This window comes from Protopterus annectens, chromosome 8.part1, assembly GCF_019279795.1.
Source record: "Protopterus annectens isolate FY-2018-M chromosome 8.part1, PAN1.0, whole genome shotgun sequence".
Lineage (NCBI taxonomy): Eukaryota > Metazoa > Chordata > Ceratodontiformes > Protopteridae > Protopterus > Protopterus annectens.
This window is the reverse complement of record NC_056742.1, coordinates 322,904,018-322,924,292: the sequence shown is the minus strand read 5'-3', so window position 1 is coordinate 322,924,292 and position 20,275 is coordinate 322,904,018. Positions and strand designations below refer to the sequence as shown.

The window sequence follows — 20,275 nt, the reverse complement described above, 5'->3', positions numbered from 1 at the left end:
TTGATGATGCCCACTATGTAAAACACTGTTGGTAGAGTAGTAAAGTGAATCACAAATGTGACTTTGACAATCATAGCAGTTTTGCTGCTTGATGGAACAGACAGGAAGGGTGGATGTGCTCATCTTCAGGGGAGGTAGGAGATACACTTGACCTGTTTTTTTTTTTTTTCCGGTACAGGAACAGCCTGGCTTAGCAAAATGCTAACAAACTTTTGCCATCCTATGTACAGCAGCTGTGCTCATTTCATAAAGGGAGAGGCCACATGCTGCTGTCCAAGCTACATTCCAAATTTTAGGGGGTAGACAGTGGTCCTAGCACCCATGCAGCCCCACTCCTGAATTCTCTTCTGTGCTGAGAGTGTGTTGCCCCACTACTCCATGAAGGAAAGGGGTCCTGCACCTCTTGGTGTATCCTCAGCACCTTGCTGTCCTCCTTCTGCAGTGCATGCCTGCATGCTTTGTTAATTTCCAGGTTGTACTGTGCATGGGCGCCATCCAGTTCATATCAAGTATAGCTTCATAAGCAACATATACCCTTATTCCGGTATGGCGTGTAAAGGCATTTTTGCATACAGCCGATGTTGTTGTGGGAGAGATTCAAAGATGAATGGAGGAGACCCTAGACAGTAACTTTGCATAATACCAAAAGTGATGGGAACTCTGGGCAGCCAGCATGACATATTGTATTGTTAGGGAAGGAGAGACACCCTAGGTAGTTAACACTGTAACCCACTTGAGAAAGCAAATCTGGACAATGATCACTGCAGCATATTATCTTGGTTAGGGGAGTAAGGACCCTATATTTAGGCATGTCCATGATGCTGATGTGGAAATTGTCTGAGCCTTGGCTGAGTACACTTTATATGTTCTGTCTAGGTAGATTCATAGGTTCATAGGTAGGTACTAGGCTATTGGCCCTAGGGCCTATATAAGCCTAGCCAAAGGTACCCTGGCTTTCGCCACCCAAGAAAATTATTTTCCTGTGCCACTGTCAAGCAGAGTCACAGAAGTGATCCCCGGGGTGAATTTCCTATCTCCCATCCAGTCATCAAGATTTTTCTTGAACATTGATAATGAGGAGCTTTGTTTGATATAGATAGGTAGTTTGTTCCAGAGTATGGGAAGTCTCTGGGACAGGAATCTATCCCTCCAGCATGTTCTGTTTATTGTGGTGACGAGGTTTAGGTCCCTAGAGCGTGTAGCTCATAAGGATTGGGATTTCTTTAAGTGGAGCATGTCTAAAAGCTCTGGGTTTGACATAGCTTTGTGTGTTAGGCAGAGATCGCCTCTGAGTAGGCGATATGCAATGGAGTAAAGCTGCAGTTTTTTGAGACGGTCTGCATAGGGCATCTCTTTGATGTGAGTAATCCTCTTTGTGAGGTATGTCTGTGGCCTTTCCAGTTGTTGTAGATGTCTTGTGAGGTACATACCAAAAGGGGCATTGTATTCTATAATGGGTCTAATGAGTGACGAGTAGAGGGGAACAATGACCTCTTTTTTTCCTGGATGAGAAACCTTTTGTGATGAGGTGTGCCACATAGAAGGATTTCCTGACTACTGTGGTGATGTGATTATCAAAGGAGAGACTACTGTCCACCTGTGTCCCAAGGTCTCTTATCACACTTTCAGTGTTAAGTAGACTACCACCTATGTGGTAGTTCATGGGTACTGAGTTTCTACCAAAAGGAATGAAAATGCACTTTTTGGCATTGAGCTTGAGGCCATGGCTTTGACACCAGGCATCTGTCTCAGCAAGGCCCTTTTGTAGGATGTCCACATCTTTTGGAGTTTTGATTATGGCTCCTAGTTTGCAGTCGTCTGCGAACTTCATTAGCCAAAGACCTTCTGTGTTGGCCTGTACTTCAGAGACGTAGATACCAAACAGGAGAGGACCCAGGACTGAACCCTGTGGTACTCCACCGGTCACTGGTCTGAAGCTGGATTTGGAGTCTGCCACTTTCACAGTATGGGTTCTGTCAGTGAGCCAGTTGGCAACCCATCTTGTGACATAGGGATTTATACCTAGTTTAGTGAGTTTATCTATAATTCCAGAGTTGGGGATGGTGTCAAAAGCCTTGGCGAGATCTAGATAGGCTGTGTGAACCACCTTACCCTCATCTACGGCTTTGGTGACTGCTTCAAAGAAGTCTATCAGGTTTGAAGACATGATCTGCCTTTTACAAACCAGAACTGGGTGGGGTCCTGAGATTGGAGATTACCAATGTCATTGTTTATAAGTTCCATGATGATACGCTCCATAGCCTTGCAGACCAGGTTCGTTAGGCTAATAGTTTCCAGGGTCTGTGGTGGCTCCCCCTTTGTGGAGTGGGATAACTGTTGCAGTGCGCCATTCAGTGGGCACATAGCCTGAGGTGAGGCTATGATTGAACATGGTACTTAGGTGGGGTTCCAGTTCGTTCTGTAGTTCATGTAGAACACAGCCTGGGATGTCGTCAGGTCCCATGGATGCTGTGTTCTTGGCTTTGGATAATGTGTTTTTTACCTGTGCAGCCGTGATTACAGGAACTTTGCATTCTTCTGGTATAGAGATGGGCCCTTTAGGGGATGACAGAGGGGTAAAGTTAGCACTGAACCTATCTGCCAGGATGTTGGCAATATCCGTTGGTTCTGTATATTTAGTGCCATTGTGCTGTAACTCAGAGCAGATCTGAGTGTTGCCATTGAGATTCTTGACATAGCTATAGAATGCTTTGTGGTTGTCTTTAGAGTCAGTGGCGATTTTGTTTTCATAACTAGCTTTGGAGGATTTTATGAGGGATCTTAGCTTCTTACTGAAGCTGACCAGGGAGTTTCTCCAATCATGGGATTTTACTCTTTTTGCAACAGTTTCTTTCTTCTGTTGTAGAGTTTGTTTATGGCAGGGGACCACCAGATTGGCTTCCTTTTTTGGAGGATAGCATCTTGGTTCTGTTAGGGATTGCACGATCCATGCACTCATGTAAGTGCTTATAAAGTGCATTTGTGTAGGATTCAGCAGTCATACCTCTATTGTCTGTCAGCATGGGTGTCGTGAAGTTTGCCACTTCTGTCTTAAGAAGCGTGAAGTTGGCTTTGGAGAAATTTTTTACTGTGGTTTCCCTAATGGGGGGTGGGGGAGGGATGTGGATGTCTAGGGTGATTAGCTTATGGTTGGATCTGACCAACAAGGAATTGACCTCTGGTGTGGAGCACCAGTTGCCCATGTTGGTAATAACCAGGTCTAGGATATTGCTGCCCCTGGTGGGGGTGTGGATAAGTTGATCCATGGAATTGGAATTTATGAATTCCAGAAAATGTTGAGCACAAGAGTTGGTACATGAGTAGTTTTCCCAGTTAATGGTAGGGTAGTTGAAATCGCCCATTATTAGGGTGTTAGGTTGTACCCTAATATTTTCCACTTTATTACAAAATGAGGAGTGGGAATCCTGGGTCATGGTGGGGGATCTGTAGCAAGCTACAATTTGGATTGCGGTCTTGCCCAGAGTTAGTTGCACTTGGATAATTTCGGATGCATTATGCTGAGCAACTAGCCTGGAGGTGTGGATATCCTTAATGAATATGGACACGCCTCCGCCTTTAGTGTTTCGGTCCAGGTTAGGTGGCCAAAAGGTGTGGTATGAATTATAGCCTGGTAATGCAGGGGTACTCTCTGGAGCCTTGAACCAAGTCTCTGTCACTGCACAGATGTCGATGTTCTCCATTTTAAGGAGTGCCTCGAGAGTGCATTTTGAGGTTTAGACTTCTAGCATTGAGTAGCAATACCCTCAGATTCTTCTTGCCTGTACCTGTTAGGGTGGTGAATTTGTCATTTGAACCTTGCCTAAAAAGGCACTATAGGGGTGGCTAGAGCCTTAGCCAGTATCCAGAATCCCAGGGGCGACAGGTGCAGGCCATCTCTGGCAAAGCATCGTGGCTTGTCGATCATGTCATCCCAGGCAGACAGATACTGGATCCCCTTAGAATGATACCAGAAGCTTAGCCAATTGTTGAAGTCAATCATTTTGTCCTTGTACTGTGGTATCATTCTGGGTGATGGCAGGATGCTACTCAGGGCTAGGGTCATACCTGCCTGGGCTACAAGATCGGACAGCTCCTTCATGTCCCTTTTCATGTAATCCAAGGAGGTACGTCTCAGGTCATTCACACCAACATGGACAATGACTAGAGTCATATTTGTACTTGTTGTGGAGTGACCTGAGTGCATGCATTATGTGGCGGATCCTGGCACCTGACAGGCAGCTGACAGTAACTTTCTCCTTGTTTAGCCTGGTGAGTGGAACATCAGTGTGCCTGACTATAGATTCACCTATGACTAGAGTGTTGGGTACGTTGTTATGCCTTATGGGCTGTGGTTGAGTGGCACACTGAGTTTGTGGGCTATGTGTCATTTGGGTTGTGTTGGGGGGTAGAGGTTGCTTGTGTTTCTGCTTTGGAGGTCCCTGTTGCTTGGGCAGGTTTTTACTGAGAGCCTCCACGAATGTAAGTGTTTGTTTTGTGTTTCTATGTGTGTGTTTTGGTGGTGTAGGTTTTGAGGGACTATGTGCTGAGTGTAGTGTGGTGCAAGTGTTTACCTTCTCCTCTTGACTGTCTAGTCCAGTCTTGGGTGAAGAGAGCTTTGCTTCCAGTTTGGCTATATACGTGCATCTCTCACAGGTTGTAGTGTTGGGTGGTAGGAGGAGAGGGTTGTCTGTGTACATGAGGCAATTACTGCATTGCCCCAAGACGCCCAGATTCATCAGGTAGACAGGAGAAAACACCGGGGGCTGACCCTTAGACATGCCTGGATAGGTGCTTATTTGTTAAGTATTAGAAACTGTTTTCCTCTAGACAGTGAGGAAAGTTGAGTGCTGTAGTAATTTGTAGCTTATTTAGTGCTTGCAATAAGTTCTGAACAAGTGCTGAAACAAAAAACTGGCTAGTTCTAATAAACAAAATTAAGCTAGAAGGCTTCCCTCCAACACAGAAAGGCTTGGGCCCTAGAAGCCTACAAATAGTCCTGGACACAGCAAATCTATATCTAGGCTAGACTACCCACAGGAAAGGCAGGAAACAAGCTTAGAAAAAGTTTTTTTTTTTTTTTTTGGTGGAAAGAGAGAAAGGAGTAGCAGAAACTAAGCTGATTGGCCTTCTCAAATGTTCTCCCTGTACTCATAGCCGGCCTTAGGCATAGGCCAACTAGGCGGCCGCCTAGGGCGCCGCTGTAGCAGGGGCACTTTTCCAGTATTTATTTGGTGTAAGTAGACCAGGATGGGGGCACCAGATGGTGTGGCAGGGGAGCCGTGAAGCCCTTTTGCCTAGGGCACCAGTTGATCTAAGGCCGCTCCTGCCTGTACTGGGTAGAATGAGGTAATGACACTAGACTGGGAGGAGGGTCCCAGATCAAATTTACACTAGGGGCGGGCAACTGCAAAGCCACCAACTATAAAAACACTATACCAACAGGGACGGAAGGTGGGAAACAAACTGCAGAAATGTTTCTCACAGCTGAAAAGCAGCAGTGAGCCTTTAAATGAAAGTTTTAAACAGCTAAAGGAGCCTCTAGAAAAAAGAGTTTAACTGCAACAAGTTATCAGAAACAAACATTCCAACAGTTGCTTAATAAAAGTGGACAATTTCCAGTTGGCAGAGAATGTCAGAAAAAAGAAACAATCTTTCTGATCTGTTCACATCACACTAGGGTCATGAACCCAGGGTGGATGGGACAGAAGGTTCTCCTTTTCAGTAAGCATAACCGGGAGCACAAATGTTCCCTTTTTTGCTCTTCATCTGTAGGTAGGGTACCAGAAAGTATCAGATTATAACATGGCAGGGTAAAGGCTGTAAGGTCTTGTAGGTATTCAGGGTCTGAACCCCCTCCTCAGATAAGGGCGCATCTAGGAAATGATTGTTGAGCAAACCCCACATCTCTAGCATGAGGGAGTACGTGACCTCCTACCATTTTGTTAGCTCCCACCTTACTGCTTTCTTTAGTTGCTACCAATCTGTATTTGCCTTCTTTGAATAAAGTATAACTGAGACATAATTGCAAAGGTTCAAGGCATTCAGGGAAGTCAGTTATAAAATCAGTAGATGTGTGCTGTTGCGCTCTGGAAAAGTACACTGAAAGTAATTTCAGTAACAATCTGGAGTGAGGTACAGAACCATTATAAAATTGTAGCAGTTTTATAGAAGCAGTGGTACTCAAAATGTTTGCAAATATTTAATACTTGTTAAAATGTCCTGTACTGACCATTTTAACTGCTTAATTTTTAGATGTCTAATAAATGTAATTTAACAGCCATTTCCCAGAGAGTAGGCACAAGTAAATATTAGTTAAGGCTTGTGAGAATACATTTTCATTGAAGAAAAGTATATATATATTTCTAATAAGCACAGTTTCTTTTAGGAACTAAATGCCTTTTGGTTTATGTTGATGCAAACCTAATTTCCCAGTGTTATACAATGTAATGGTGAGCACTGTTGTCTTTAATTTTTATTTTCATTTTGAGCATGTATGGCTTATACTGTGCACATGACATGTAAGTTTTTTTTTTTGGCTTCTTCACAGCTGACCATCAGCAGTTTCCAGTGCCTGTCCTCGATCACCTGGTCTGCCAGTCCCTCCCCCAGACTTGCTCTGACTACAGACTGGAGTCATTAAGAAGACTGTGGCAGCTTGGCTAGTGTCCTACTGCTGACAAGAAAGTGTTTTTATCTTTGTTTCTCACTGTCTACACCCAGTAACTCCAGGATGGTGGGGCTTGCAGTGGGTATTAGTGCTGAACTACCCTTCAACCCCACAAGGGTTTGACATCAGCAGGACACCCCACCCACCCTCAGACAGTGACATGTGGTTACTTGCCTAGTTTCCACCAGGGAAATCAAACTACCTGAGTGTGTGTGTGCATCTCCTACCTCCCCTGAAGATGAGCAGACCCATCCTCCCTGTCTGTGCCCTCAAGCAGCAGAACCTATTTAAACTCTGGTCGCGTGGCTGGTAGTCAGAATGTTACCCTTCTGTGCCGATGGTACAGGCTGTGTGTGAAATGAAAGAGCTGATAGAGTCTGAGAAGACACTGCCTTGTCTCATCTGTACCATGTGTGGATTCGTGGCTGTGCATGCTCTGGAACAGTCTCATCTTGTCATAGGCAGGCAAACCTGAATGCATATACAAGGTAGGTTAGTTCAGTTCACTGGGTTGTTGTGATCCTTAGTGTTTTGCAGAGTGATAAGCGAGTTTGGTAGCACCACTGCTGGAAGCACAGATTACATCACCAACCCTTCCTGTGGTTTATGGAGGAAAATGTTGGCATGGAACTAACAGTCCCTCAAAACGAAACTAGATTTAACTTAACAAGTGTGTTTTCCTAGCATATTGTATATCTTTGAAGATGATTCTAGGATGAAGAAGGATGAAAGTAGTGAAACAGTACTGTTTTAAGGTTTAGGAGCTTGCATTCAGTGTTGTAGTCTATTTGCACTTTTGCAAGTGAAAACTCATGGTGGAGTGGTAGTCCTCAATTTGAACTGAAAACATTGTATTTAATAGTCACATGACAGGAAAGACATATCCTTGTAGTTCTAATGTAGGTAGACTGAGATGATGGTATGAAGTTCTCTTCACCATTAGCAGGTGGGGAGGTTGTAGTGCAAGGGGTTTAACCAAGAACTTTGCACAAACTTCCAGACATGACCCCCGCTCCCACACGCAAACATGGAAGTGGCATAGTTGTCTTTTGTCATATATTTCTTAAATGTAGAATTAAAGATGCAGCATATATACCAAAATCATTACATTAGAATCCTTTAACTGGTTAGTTATCATTGTAAACAAGGATACCACCATATGGATACAGTTATCTTCTTTGCTTGCTTACTTGTACTATTTTCATATCGTTTATATATTTGAAAGTAGAATAATTGAAGCTGTTGGGCTGGGCACCATGTAAATCATTTAAAAATGATTTAGTACATCATGTCTTACTGGGTATATCTCTCTGGTTGTAGCCATGTTTTACAACTCCATTTATGTTATCCTGGACACTTAATTTGATGTATAATTTCCACTTTTGTTAGCGTCATCAACAAGGCTGTCATCTGCCAGACAGAAGTATAGGCAGGAGACTTCAGGGTGAAGGTACAACCTGGGAGAATAAGCTGAGGCAATAAAGACATACTTACTGCAAATGGAGATCACATGACATGGGCTTTGAGAAGAGTTTGCAGAGAGGAGGCCATTTGCTCATTTTTAAAATGACCATTAGACAGAGAATTGGGCAGGGAGGTTAGGTATTGACTCGGCAGTGAACAGTCAAAACATATGATGGAATAATGGTCTCTGTAAGATGAGCAGATTACTAGATACTTTGCTATGGATGGTATTTGCCTTTCAATGGAATGTATATGTTACATACGCATGTTAAAACATGCCCAGACTGACTTCATATCAAAGCTCTGACTGCATACTGCTTGATGGTAACACCAGACCATAATGTCCAACATGCAGTGGTTAAAGGTGGCATATCTGTTCGAAAGACGGCTAGGATGAGTCGTGCAGGAAAACAAAGTACTAGGTAGTCAAAGAAGATGAACGTGGATGTGATTTTGTGCTCTCATCAATGCCTTTGAAATGGCCCAGACAGCTGAAAAGCCACTGTACAAAATAAGAAAATAAGTCTCTTTTTTCCATTTACCTCTTTGTGACAGTTCCTTTTTGCAGAACAAAACAACAGAAACACAGAAAAAAAAATTCTAGAATGAAAGCCATTTCCTGCGGAGTTTGCATTAAAGCAACAGTACTTTTTCCACTGGTGAGATACTTGTAGTGTGGTAAAAACTAACTTTTACCAGGTAACCTTTAATTGAAGTTAATGTTTTTAATCATATTAGTTCAGTAAAATAAGTGCATTTCAAGTAAGAATAATTTGATTATGTAACTTTTCTATCACATCATAATTGCTTATATCTTTCCTATACTGCAAAAAAAAAATTTTTTTTACTCATGCATTTGTTCTGATATTGTTAACACCAGCAATCTGGTCACTTGTAGTTTTAGTCACTAAAAGATAACTGGATTTTGAACAAAAAATTGGAATATTTAATTCATGATAGTGGATTTTGTGTTTGTCTGTGTTCCAGTTGTAAGCTACTGTTATTGTGGACCTTCTCCCTCCCTTGGTCCTGCACTCAGCAATTTGCCTTTAAAAAGTTACTGTTGTTTACAAATTAATTGACTTTGAAAGCACTGCTGCGTCACACCATCACTTAAGATTGTGCTGTGCTTATGCTAGGTATGATTTAATTAGAAGTCTTATTATGGTTTTGCCAGCTTAGTGTAGGCCCTTTCAACTTAGCTACTTAATTGGCTGCAGTCGACGTTTGCAGTCCGTGACAAAACATTGTCAGTGATCAAAGTCTGATTTCTGCATAGCAGAAGGGAAAACATAAATAATCAGATTACTTTCTGAGTGTATGCCATTAATTATGCTAGGAAAGTTGCCGTAGAAACACAGAACTGAAGTGGCATCTGCCCTGTTGTCCGTAATTCCATGAAGTAGATGACACCTCTTTTGCTAATGTCGATTTCTTTGCAGCAAGCATGTTTATTTTAAGTAACTGTTTTCTCTTCTTTAATTTTTATCTCTTAGGTAACCTCACCAGAGATGTTGCTGCCTAGTAGTCTGTTCTTGCCGACATCCATCTTAGAAAAAGAGGGGCATCCCCAGACACCCGCAGTGACCAATCCCATTATAGAGGAGGCTGCAAAACCACCTGGTTAGTTGCTAGATGCATTCCTTTCATTAATGTGGCCTTTTGAACAAAAACTTTATTACTGCGTAAAGTTTGAAAAATGTGCCTAGTTTTCTTTCTGGTGTTGAACCTGGCATAGTCGCATTTATTTACTGCTATATTTTTTAAACAATTGACACAGCCAGGAAAAGTGGACTACTCAAGAGAATGGTGGCTACTAAGAAACAGAAATGAATATCATAGCAAGCTGAGGAAGATCGCATTTAACAAGTCTAGTATATAAAAAAAAAAAAAAAAAAAAAAAAAGGAAAAACACAGAGGATAACACCACCTGAACTGTATTTGGCTGATCACAGTTTTTAGAACTACATTTTGTCCAAATGACTCATTAGGCATGTAATTTTTATTACCACCTCACAATGGTAAATCAGGAATATAGTATCCCAAAAGTCATGGGCAGATTTGGGTTACTTTCTGGTATCTTAAGTAACTTGTATGCTTCATGTATTTGTTACTTACATACAGTGGCCTGAGCAGTCATATTTTACTTTTTATGAATGCAAATCCATGTCGATTTTTGTTTTCATCAGGGAGCCTTGACTTTCTGTTAGGATGCTGTTGGTTTGTTGAGCTGTATTGGATAGTCTGCAGGACATCAGAAAACATCATGATAAGGAATAACATGAGATTTCACATGTAATTTGAAACAGATTATTTAATTTAAAAGCTAAGAAGTAGGGAGCAGTTATGCCGAAAATAACCATCACTGTTTGGTATAATTTCTGATGGGGAGTACTGAGAGAGAAACAGAGAAAGAGAGAGAAAGAGAAGGATGCATGTAAACAGTCAAGTGTAGTTATGCAGTCAGCGTCAGCAGCACGGGTCATTCCAGCACTGTTCATTCAGCTGTGTGTAAATAACGCACAACAGTAGCCATCATAGCCCTTGACAGCATTAGCAGGGCTGCATACGATCTTGGTTAGTGTAGAAATCACTTAAGTTACACAGAGGTCCAAATACAGCAAGGATCAAAGTAGAGAAAGCAGCAAAAAAGCTGACAGGATTATGAAGCAAGGTGCCCAATCTGACATTTCAAAGCAGACAGCAAAACAAGGGAGGTTTATTTATTTCTTAGAGTTTGTTGACTGAGGTTAGAGTCTGATCTCACTGGACATTTTAAGACCCAGCCTGGGAGTGAACACTTAAATATAAAATGAATATTTAATCAGGTTGTATACAGAATTAGGAATTTTCATAACAAATCAGAAGGATTCAGATTACTGAAAATATATGTGTGTGTGTGTGTGTGTGTGTGTGTGTGTGTGTGTGTGTGTGTGTGTGTGTGTAATATATGTATATATATATATATATTATATATAAAAGTGAACATTGTATATAAAAAAAAATATTTTTCATTCACACAGTCAGGTGTATGTTGCATATAAAAAACAGTTATGTAGCCATGTGGTCATATATAATAGTATATAAAAACAGTTATTCAACCATACAATTATGTAGATGTATGTAGTATATAAAAATAGTCATTTAAGCATGCAGTCAGGTGTGTGTGTGTGTGTGTGTGTGTGTGTGTGTGTGTGTGTGTGTGTGTGTGTGTGTGTGTGTGTGCGCGTGTGTGTGTGTTTGTATGGAATAAAGAAGAGCAGATGTTCTCATGTGTAAAGAATTCATCTGACATGTATGGGTTTTAAGTCTCAGGAATGGGGGGAGGAGAAATAGTGTATCTGTGCTGGGTTATTATTTTGGAATGAGGAATGTAGCAGCTTGACCATGTGGGGCATAAAGAACTTACAAAAATCCCTAGAACATGAGGAGTGGGGTTAAGATGAAGGGACAGGGAAATAAGAAAAAAAGGGAAGAGCCAAACCATGGCTCAAAGTTTAAAAGGTCATTCATGGTTTGTGAAGAACAAAGAATGTTTGGAATGGTGAGTTCTAGTTTTTGTTCTTATGCTTTAAATCACACTAACGAATTACAGATGTCCAAGGGGAAACCAGAATTACTATTTTCAGTCACAATTAACTTTTTTGTATGTTGTCTTACTTGAACCTTTATTTATTATTAAAAAGGGCATTCATATGCAAACACAATATCTGCTGGACAGTTTATAAGTCTTTTCTGACTCAGAAACCATAATCCTTGGTTTATAACAGAATTATTTGTTGCCATGGAAATTAGTCTGTCCCAAGCAGAAGCCCTTGATATTAGGTATAAACAGATGTCAGAACAGATCAAGACAGAGGGCAAATAATTGCTTTAATACACAACTTTAGAAGACTGTAAGCTGGGGAAGATAGTCACAAAAACTGCAAAAATTATTAACTGAATTTTTTTCTTTTTTTTTTCTCTGTTTTGCTTATGAGTCATGAAAGGCATTTGAACTGTCAGACAGAATAGGGAGATTTAACCTTAAGTCCCATCCATCTACCCTGCAGACATGTTGTTAGTGGACAAATGTATATACTGAATTCAAAAATGTAATTTCCATGTATTCCACTGGCAGTACGGCTGTTAAGTTTTTGCAATAGAGTGTGTCAGAGTTGGGGGTATGCAGTCTCCCCATTTGGGAAGATAAATACCTCTGTGTTAATATCTGCTTATGATGGCGATGCTGTAGTCTTGCACAAATCCTTTCTGAACAGGGATGACGATATCCACAGTAATCAGATGGGTAGTACTGCAGCCTTTCTTCCTTTCTTTTTACATGTGGTGTAGCCACAAAGTACTGATTATTGTGGAAGGAAGGCACTGGAGATCCTTTAGTGAAACACATTCTTATTAAAAACGTTTTTGAACCCCACCAACATACAGAGGATTTGCAAATCAACCGCACTGTCCATTTCTTCCTGCTGGTGTGTCAGCTGGCAGTAAGCCCAGGGACCATCACACTGTGGCTTGAAGGCATGTATTGATTGGAGCCGGACAGATTTTTTTCCCCTTCCCTTCAATTCCAAGAATAAAAAAGGAGTAACACATGTAGGCATAATACTCATAACATACCCCACTATTGATTGCTAGCTGGGGTAGTTCTGTGTGGCAGAATGGCAAGATGAACCCCTTGCCCTTCTCCCAGAAAAGGTGACACAGCAGTTGCTGCACATTGACTTACTGCAGCTGTCATTCAAGTTGATGTTAGTATTCAAACATTGAATGCACATCATTGCAGGGAAAATTGCCCTTCTGTGGGTGGAACATGTTTCTGTACTATTCTGCACAGTCTTTTTAATGCTAGAAACATGGATGTTTATTCATATGCATGCTTTATATGTAGCTCCATGGTTGTTACTTATTTGATTGTGTGTGTGTGTGTGTGTATATATACATACACAGAAAATGATCATTACAATCCTGACTCAGTGTTTCCCTTTTTTTATTTTTCACTTTTAACAGAGGTGCCTGATGAACCTGAGAAAAGTGCCATCCTTTGTGAGAATGTAGAACGCAACACAGAGATGAAAACATCTGTAGATCAGACCTCAATCAAAGAAGATGCTGGCTTTCTCTGTTGGAAGAAAGGGTGCAGCCAAGTTTTCAAGACTTCCACTGCTTTGCAGGCCCATTTCAATGAAGTTCACACAAAGCGACCACAACTGCCTGTGTCTGATCGTCATGTTTATAAATACCGTTGCAACCAGTGTAGCCTGGCCTTTAAAACCATTGAAAAGCTTCAGCTGCATTCTCAGTATCATGTCATTAGGGCGGCCACCATGTGCTGCTTATGCCAGCGGAGCTTCCGAACATTCCAAGCCTTGAAAAAGCACTTGGAGACAAGCCATTTGGAGCTGAGTGAAGCAGATATCCAGCAACTATATGGTGGACTTCTAGTCAATGGAGACCTGTTGGCCATGGGGGATGTGTCACTTTCTGAAGACCAGGTAATGATAACAGAGGATGATAAGGAAGAAGAGAGTGACTTGGAGGATAAGCAAAGTCCAGTTGGAAGTGATTCAGGCTCCTTGCAGGAAGACTCTGGTTCTGAACCTAAAAGAGCTTTGCCATTCAGGAAAGGTCCAAACTTTACCATGGAGAAGTTCCTAGATCCTTCTAGACCGTACAAATGCACAGTCTGCAAAGAGTCATTCACACAAAAGAACATCTTACTTGTCCATTACAACTCTGTTTCCCACCTGCATAAGCTTAAGAGAGCGCTCCAGGAATCTACCACAGGCCAGCCGGAACCAACTAGCAGTCCAGATAACAAGCCTTTTAAATGCAACACTTGCAGTGTTGCTTATAGCCAAAGTTCAACTCTGGAAATTCACATGAGGTCTGTCCTGCACCAAACAAAAGCTCGAGCAGCTAAACTGGAAGCAACAACTGGTGGTAGTAATGGAACTGGTAATACCACCACTCTTTTAGGATCCTCTACTCCCAGTCCATGCCCTGTTAGCAGTATCAACAGTAGTACAACTTCAGCCATAAACACTACAAGCACAGTGGCCTGTACAACTCCAAGTCCTAGTGTGCCAACCAGTATAGGCCAAGTACCTGTTGAACCAACTGTTTTGTCCACTCCATGCGTCCACCCCCCTACCAATATTCCATCACCATCTGAGCCAAAAGAAGTGAACAGAAAGAAGTTGGCTGATATGATTGCATCTCGGCAGCAGCAGCAGCAGCAACAGCAGCAACAGCAGGCTCAGACTCTGGCACACATGCAGGCTCAAGCTCAGGCCCATCTACAGCAAGAGCTACAGCAGCAGGCTGCTCTTCTCCAATCCCAGCTTTTCAACCCAACTCTCCTACCACATTTTCCAATGACTACTGAAACTCTTCTGCAGCTTCAGCAGCAGCAGCTGCTCTTTCCTTTCTACATCCCTGGTCCAGAATTCCAGCTGAACCCAGAAATCAATTTACCAGTGACCAGCACAGCTTTGAATTTGTCAGGCCCAAGCCGTAGCTTGCTTGAAGACTTGAAACCCCAAGTTCAGCTGCAACACCAAAACCATCAGTCACATCCACCACATGTTGTTCAGCTGCAGCACCATCAGCAGCAACAAGGCCAGACCCCCTACCCACAGTCTCACAATGCAATACTCCAACAGCAAAATCAGCAACCTGAAAAGAAACCCAAGCCTGTGTTTAAGGAGAAAGAGAAAGAAGTGCAGAAGGAAAAAGAGAATGCTGAGCGAGTCTGGGAAAGTTCCTTTCATAAGGAAGTTCCTTCTGAGTCTTCTAAGTCCAAAGATAAAAAAGAAACACCACTTGTAAACAGCACTGAGCCTTTTTTACTTCCTCCTCGGATAGCTTCAGATGCAAGAGGGAATGCCACTAAAGCCTTGCTGGAACATTTTGGCTTTGAACTTGTCATACAGTACAATGAAAATAAACAGAAGGTTCAGAAGAAAAATGGCAGAAATGAGCAGACTGAAAACATTGAAAAGCTTGAGTGTGAGTCCTGTGGGAAGCTCTTCTCCAATATTTTGATTCTTAAAAGCCACCAAGAACATGTGCACCAGCATTTTCTCCCCTTTAGAGAGCTTGAGCAATTTTCTAAGCAGTACAGAGAGCACTATGATAAACTGTATCCTCTAAGACCACAGACACCAGATCCGCCACCTCCTCCTCCTCCTCCTCCACCTCCTCCTCCACCTCCACCTCCACCACCTCCTCCACAACCAGCACCTACTCCAACCATTTCTACTGCTGTTTCACCCCTTACTTCTCCAACTATCACCACTCCTCAGACATCAATGGCACTTAGTCAGCTTCCAATGTCAATGGACTTGCCTATCTTTTCACCATTAATGATGCCTTCCCTACCATTACAGTCAATACCAACTCAGCTGCCTTCTCAGCTAGGACCAGTAGATCAGCTCAGTGCAGATTTGGCCCAGCTGTACCAGCAACAGCTGAATCCCAGCCTTCTCCAACAGCAGCAGAACAAAAGGCCACGGACACGAATTACAGATGATCAGCTCAAAGTCCTCAGGCAGTATTTTGACATTAATAATTCACCATCTGAGGAGCAGATCAAAGAGATGGCAGATAAATCTGGTCTACCACAGAAAGTAATTAAGCACTGGTTCAGAAATACTTTATTTAAAGAACGGCAGCGTAACAAAGATTCCCCTTACAACTTTAACAACCCTCCAACAACAAGCCTTGAAGATATTAAATTTGATTCAAGGCCTCCGTCTCCAGAACCACAGAGGCAAGAATATTATGGAAACAGGAGATCATCTCGGACACGATTTACTGACTACCAGCTGAGAGTCTTGCAGGATTTTTTTGATGCCAATGCATATCCAAAGGATGATGAGTTTGAACAACTTTCAAACTTGTTGAACCTCCCTACTCGAGTTATTGTTGTGTGGTTCCAGAATGCTAGACAGAAAGCAAGGAAAAACTATGAGAACCAAGGTGATGGGAAGGAGGGTGAGAGGCGCGAGTTAAGCAATGATCGGTATATACGCACAAGCAACCTGAATTACCAGTGTAAAAAATGTAGTTTAGTATTTCAGCGCATTTTTGACCTCATTAAACACCAAAAGAAGCTTTGCTACAAAGATGAAGATGAGGATGAACAGGATGATAGTTACAATGAAGATTCCATGGATGCCTCTGAACTAACACCTTGTGGTTCTTCCTGCAGTACTCCCATGCCTACCCAGGCCTGCAATGGTCCATCATCATCATCATCATCATCATCGTCGTCGTCGTCATCGTCATCATCAACTAATGCATGTGCACCTCTGCCTCACTTTCCATCAGAAAAAGATGAGACCCCCAAAGCTACCTGTAGAACTGAAGCTACAGAAGAAAAGCCAAAGCAGCCTGAACCTCCCTGTACGCAACACCAAATCCAAGAAAAGCAAGTTCAGTCAAAGCAGGAATCAGTGTCACATGAGCAGCAGGAGCAGAAGGTGCCACCCATGACACAGCAGAAGATTCCACAGCTGTCTTCCCCTCCTACTGCAGCACAGCAACAATGTTCTTTGCCACAAACCAGTCCCAGTCCCTCACAGCTACCCCATCTTTCTCTCAAACCACTGCACACATCTACACCACAACAACTCAGCAGCCTACCTCCACAAATGGTCCCCTATCAATGCGATCAGTGTAAACTTGCTTTTCCTACCTTTGAGCATTGGCAGGAACACCAGCAGCTCCACTTTTTGACTGCTCAAAACCAGTTTATACATCCTCAGTTCCTGGACAGGCCTCTAGATATGCCCTTTATGCTTTTTGATCCAAATAACCCATTATTAGCAAGTCAGCTGCTTTCTGGTGTTCTACCTCAATTACCAGCTAATTCTGCAACCTCTCCATCTACTCCAACTTCCACTATGAACACACTCAAAAGAAAATTGGAAGAGAAGGCAAATGTTAGCCCTGGGGAAAATGACAGTGGAAATGGTGGAGATGAACCTCAAAGAGATAAACGTTTAAGGACAACTATTACCCCAGAACAACTAGAAATTCTGTACCAGAAGTATTTACTAGACTCCAATCCAACACGTAAAATGTTAGATCATATTGCTCATGAGGTTGGTCTTAAGAAACGTGTGGTGCAGGTGTGGTTTCAAAATACCAGGGCTCGAGAACGAAAAGGTCAGTTTAGAGCTGTTGGACCTGCTCAAGCTCACAGACGTTGCCCTTTCTGTAGAGCTCTCTTTAAAGCAAAGACTGCACTGGAAGCTCACATCCGATCTCGGCATTGGCATGAGGCAAAGCGTGCTGGTTATAACTTGACCTTGTCCTCCATGCTTTTGGACATGGATGTGGGATCTCAGTTAAAGGGTGATGCTTTTGAGATATCTGCCTTTTCACAGCTACCACCATCCAGCCATGATATCCAGAATCCTCCTCTGTCACCAGTTAGCAAGCACATGGATTTATCTCCCAGACCACTGCTTAGTCCTTCCTGTTTGAAAATGGAGGGCATGGATGATTTTGAAAGCCCTTCCATGTCTTCAGTCAACCTTAGCTTTGACCAGTCAAAACTTGATAATGATGACTGCTCTTCAGTAAATACAGCTATCACTGATACTACCACTGGGGATGAAGCGAATGCAGATAACGACAGTGCTTCAGGATTAGGGACGGATAGTAAACTGGGATTAGGACAGGGAGATGGGCATCAGAAGTCTGCTCCTTCATCACTGATGGAGAATGATGATCGTATGTCTTCAGGACTCGTTAGCCCAGTCCCCAGTTATTACACCCGAGAGTTTGAAAATGAAGCCACAATAGACTACAGTGAAACATCCAGCCTTGCAGATCCTTGTTCACCTAGCCCTGGAGCAAGTAGTTCTCTTGGTAAGGGATTTGAGAGTGGGGACAGGCCAGGGCAAAAGCGCTTCCGCACTCAGTTAACTAATCTGCAACTTAAGGTCTTAAAATCCTGCTTTAATGACTATAGGACACCCACCATGTTGGAATGTGAGGTTTTGGGAAATGAAATAGGACTGCCAAAGAGGGTTGTGCAAGTGTGGTTTCAGAATGCTAGGGCAAAAGAAAAAAAATCCAAGCTGAGTATGGCCAAGCACTTTGGTATTAACCAGACTAATTATGAGGGACCCAAAACAGAGTGCACTTTGTGCAGTATCAAGTACAGTGCTCGGTTGTCTGTCCGAGATCATATTTTCTCCCAGCAGCATATATCTAAAGTGAAAGACACAATTGGGAGTCAGTTGGACAAAGAAAAAGAGTACTTTGACCCAGCTACTGTCCGTCAACTAATGGCACAGCAGGAGCTGGACCGCATTAAGAAAGCAAACGAAGTCCTTGGGTTGGCGGCCCAGCAGCAAGCACTTCAACAACAGAGTGTCTTTGAAAACCCCCAGCTTCCAGCTCTTAACCTCCCCACTGCTTACCCAGCACTACAAGGCATCCCACCGGTACTACTGCCTGGCTTGGGAAGCCCCTCTCTGCCAGGCTTTGCCCCATCAAACTCAGGTGAGTGTAGTCTGCAGCATTTTCCCTCCCTTTATAAACAAGAAATGCTGGAATGTAGATGTGAATATTTGAACTTTGCTGATTGTATGTTATACGACAGTTAAGTGCTGAGAAGCAAGAGACAGGGATGAAGAATGTATCTTTAAGTCAAGTAAAGTAAATATGTGGCTTGATTTGTGTAAATCTGTACAAAAGTATATTCCATTTCATAAGTGATGTGAGCTATGATATGAGCTGCATGCTTAGTCTGAAGGCACAGTCACCAGGAGCAGAATGAATAAAGTGTACTCTGTCAAGTACATGAGCTGCATAGCTGTAATATAGATTTTCTTAAAGTAATACACCAGTGTCATCTCCCTTTAGTGAGACTACTGTGTGACTTAATTAGGAGTACTGTAACATGCCCTGGGTCCTAATGAAGAGTTAAAACCTCAGTTGTAGACCTTAGTTTGCCTTTGTGGAACATAATTAGTCATAGAAACTAATATATGTCTTTACTTTTTGTATTAGTTATCACGTCATGTTTTTTTATTTCTTTTTTACATTTAATGTCAGCTTATTTCAGTTGGAAAGAATTGGTTTATATGTTGCAGTAGTTAAATGAGGTTTTAGATGTGGAGTGTACTTTTAGCAGTTTATTTCTTAACCATTATTTAGTTTATATATTATACCTACATGTAGCTTATTGCTGTTCTAGAAGCGTAGAGGTCTTTTTCTGAAAACATTATAACTAAACACAAAGAGCTGCTGTGAGGTAGAAGGCAGTGTGTCCGATGACAATTCAGAACACACAGTTTTGCTGAGTGTAGGCAGCTTCTACTTCAGTGCAAATTGCTTGTGGTCATCTAACCCCACTGGGCATATCTGTGATCCCCCCCCCAAAAAAAAACAAATATACTGAAATGTTGAGCCACACAACAGGCGATCCTTTGCCTTAACTTTGTACATGAACATTACTGTTATATCCCAGCACAAACTGCATTGTTATGTAGTTTATGCTGTTGCCTTAGGTTCCATTTCTAGCTACAGCCTGTATCAGAATTTATTGCTTGGCTAACCACAGAACATCTCAAGAGGGCTACTACAAGCCTGATGCCACTCTCATGTAATGCTGTTTGGGGCAGTGGATCATAAAGCATAGAACAGATTATCAAAGCATTTAGAGTGCAACAATTATTCGTGGGGGATCAGTTGGCACCCCATTTCTGAATCACATAGTCTCATTTTTGTGGAGCAGTTGAAACTTGGAGATAGATTTCACCAAGCTACTTTGCTGACTTGTGAATCCCAACCTTGATTTAAGGTAATATAATCTCTGAGAAGTTAAAATGTTTTGTGGTAAATTGTTTTGATCATCACAGTCTTTGCAACTCAGCAATGTATTATTTTTCATTGTGTAAGTGCCTGGAGAACCTCCTTTAAAGCAAGCTCCAATAATGCAAGACTTCCATTGCCCCAGATTCAGAGTCCACATGTCTCCTTTTTTTTGGTCAGACTGTTGCAAAAAACATGCCTTTGCATGGTCTGTACATGACACCAGTACTTTTGCACTGTCACTGTCTTTAAAGCTAAGTTTTGTTTCAATTCTCTTTAGTTCAAAGACAACACTTTTACAGCAAATTGACT

At 42.2% G+C, this 20,275-nt stretch overlaps 1 protein-coding gene across 2 annotated transcripts in view; it reads left to right on the top strand.

Moving 5' to 3' along the window:
• Positions 1 to 20,275, top strand: part of ZFHX3 (zinc finger homeobox 3) — a 928,642-nt gene that overhangs the window by 893,096 nt on the left and 15,271 nt on the right. The window contains exons 9-10 of one of the 2 annotated variants that reach the window (XM_044081906.1): positions 9,628 to 9,754; positions 13,139 to 18,010. In XM_044081906.1, coding sequence (XP_043937841.1) covers positions 9,628 to 9,754; positions 13,139 to 18,010 — 4,999 coding nt within the window. Of the gene's footprint in view, positions 1 to 9,627; positions 9,755 to 13,138; positions 18,650 to 20,275 lie in introns of both variants that reach the window. The other variant, XM_044081905.1, reaches the window with a different exon arrangement.